The sequence below is a fragment of the Pimephales promelas genome, chromosome 3 (assembly GCF_988280905.1).
Source record: "Pimephales promelas chromosome 3, fPimPro1.hap1.1, whole genome shotgun sequence".
NCBI classification, from domain to species: Eukaryota; Metazoa; Chordata; class Actinopteri; order Cypriniformes; family Leuciscidae; genus Pimephales; species Pimephales promelas.
Window position 1 is genome coordinate 1,282,719 of NC_142771.1, and position 2,165 is coordinate 1,284,883.

The following is a 2,165-nucleotide window of genomic DNA, read 5'->3' on the forward strand; positions in this document are numbered from 1 at the left end:
AGAATGATATTTTGAGTTTTATTAATTTGTATGGACAATTTCGCGGAAACTCCCGGTGCTCCTCACGCAGCATGCGAAGAGTTATTAGGCTACATTTAATTAAACTATTGATATTAAGGTTTTAAGATTTTAACGAAGTTAATCAATGCAGTATTTTTGAACAGTGTATTTCATTTTGTTTTTTGATTTTTGCATTTTAGTGACAACAATGAAAACTCTGCTCAGGAGCCTGAAGCCGGCTCGTGTTTGGAGGAGAGAGGGAACACCGTAGGTTATATCTGTCATACAATTTTTATTTTTTTATTAAATAGATAATGTCAATATATTCTGTGTAACTCTTGTTTTTTATGTTTATGTAGTCCAATTTCAACGGGAATGAAAACAAGCTGAAAGCCTATCTCTACTTGATTGCCAAGAAGTTGAAAGAGGTGCTTTTGATCAACGGAATCAATGTATTTCGTCCGGATGGAAACATCTATAAAAAAATGTACAAGCTCTTAAAAATGATCATTAACTCGGACGTGGGTTCTGGTTCTGGTTCTGGTTCTGGTTCTGATTCTGATTCTAATTTCGGGCCTATAACAATTGACATCAAAACAGACATCAAAATAGCAGATTTTAGTCACTATGCTAAACTAATTTATTTTCTCATTAATACCTGGTTTAAAAGTCCAGATAGGCAGCATATCCACTTCTCAGTCGGTAAATTTACGGTAAAGATGCGAGCAGGCGATCTGTACTGCTGCCATCCAATCAAAGAAGAAGACAAAGGGAAACTTTCTTATCCGAGATTGCAAACATCAACATTTTTCAAAAAAAACTGTTCTGAGACTCTCTGGAACTACATTACAGGGCATCATGACAAAGTGTGGTCTTCTATACAGGAATTCGGAGACGCCATAGCAGTGTGTGCTGTTTTATACTCAGAAGTTATCAGGAATCCTAACATGTGTTACCTGAACATCCTCATGATGGTGACCTTTAAATCATGGCAAGAGTTTAAAGCCAACAATCCCATGTTAACAGGAGGATCATGGAAACATCAGGATAATAAGGTCCCAGAAGAGGTTAGAGAAAGAGAGAAAATACTTCTTTACACTTGTGTCGAGAAAATAATCAGGAGAGATCAGGAAGTAGGAGAGGAGGCGCTACATTCGAGTTTGCTCTTCGAAATGAAGAAGCAGATTGAGGATATGTATATGCCTGTACTGTGTTCTGTACGATAAGCTCCTGTCACTGAGACAGATTAATTGTGTATTTAAAATATACTTGCCAATAAAGTTTTCTAATTGTACAAAATTCCCCACCGGTGCGTCCAGTAGAATTTGTTTTTTCCCTAAAAGTCTGATTGTCGTGGTGTGGTATTGCTGTGCGTGAATAACTAAGTAAAAATATTTAATGTCATCGTAGATGTTTTTACTTTTAACATAAAAAGTACACTTTAAGTAGATTGGTAAAAAAAAAATATAGCCTGGTTCAACCAGACTCTAGTACATTTCATTTGCACATAGCAGTACTGAAGTAAAATGAAATTGAGCGGAAGTGCGTAGGAGGGCGCAGCCAGGCTAGTTCGCTTTATGTAGGAGCCAAATGTAATTGTTCCACCACTAGATGGCGGTGTCATCTGTGGTGCAGGTGAAAACCACACCTGATCCATCACATGGTATTTAAACTGAGGTGGGTTGAATCAGAAGGCGACAGGTGGCGGGAATATATGGTTCTTACCATAGAACCAATGCAATGTAAAACTGTAACATCTTATTAAATGGACAAAAACAACTGGTTAGATTTAACGGATCTGTGAAGTGTTTTAAGCGTGAGGATAACCTGACTGTCTTGGGCTTATAGGAAAGCCAGGGCACTTTATTTAAACATTTCATTTTTCTATTTCCAATGTAATTGGTTCATGTTAAACTGCATTGAAAGGGTCACTCTTTGACTTCACTTGATGTTTTCATTTTGAATAAGTTTCAATCTAACCCAGTCATACATGTCTCTCACTTCCCATCATGCTTTGCACAGGGCTGAAGTGGGAGGTACATTTTGAAATAGTGATGTTTTATTATTTTGTTTTTAGCAAGATGTGAAAACAGAGAGACGTTCAATTATGTTGGCATTTAAAGGTTTCTGTTATGTTAGTATTTTAGTAAGTGTTGAGCCAGTGC

At 37.0% G+C, this 2,165-nt stretch overlaps 1 protein-coding gene across 1 annotated transcript; it reads left to right on the plus strand.

The window, feature by feature from the left end:
- Positions 1 to 503: 503 nt before the first annotated feature.
- On the plus strand, positions 504 to 1,226 carry LOC148981825 (uncharacterized). Its single transcript, XM_089127408.1, has one exon. It carries the CDS (start codon positions 504 to 506, stop codon positions 1,224 to 1,226), a length of 723 nt encoding a protein of 240 aa, XP_088983534.1.
- Positions 1,227 to 2,165: the final 939 nt, after the last annotated feature.

Coding starts and splice junctions, on each gene's coding strand:
- LOC148981825 (XM_089127408.1), top strand. CDS start 504: ATGATCATTAACTCGGACGTGGGTTCTGGTTCTGGTTCTGGTTCTGGT.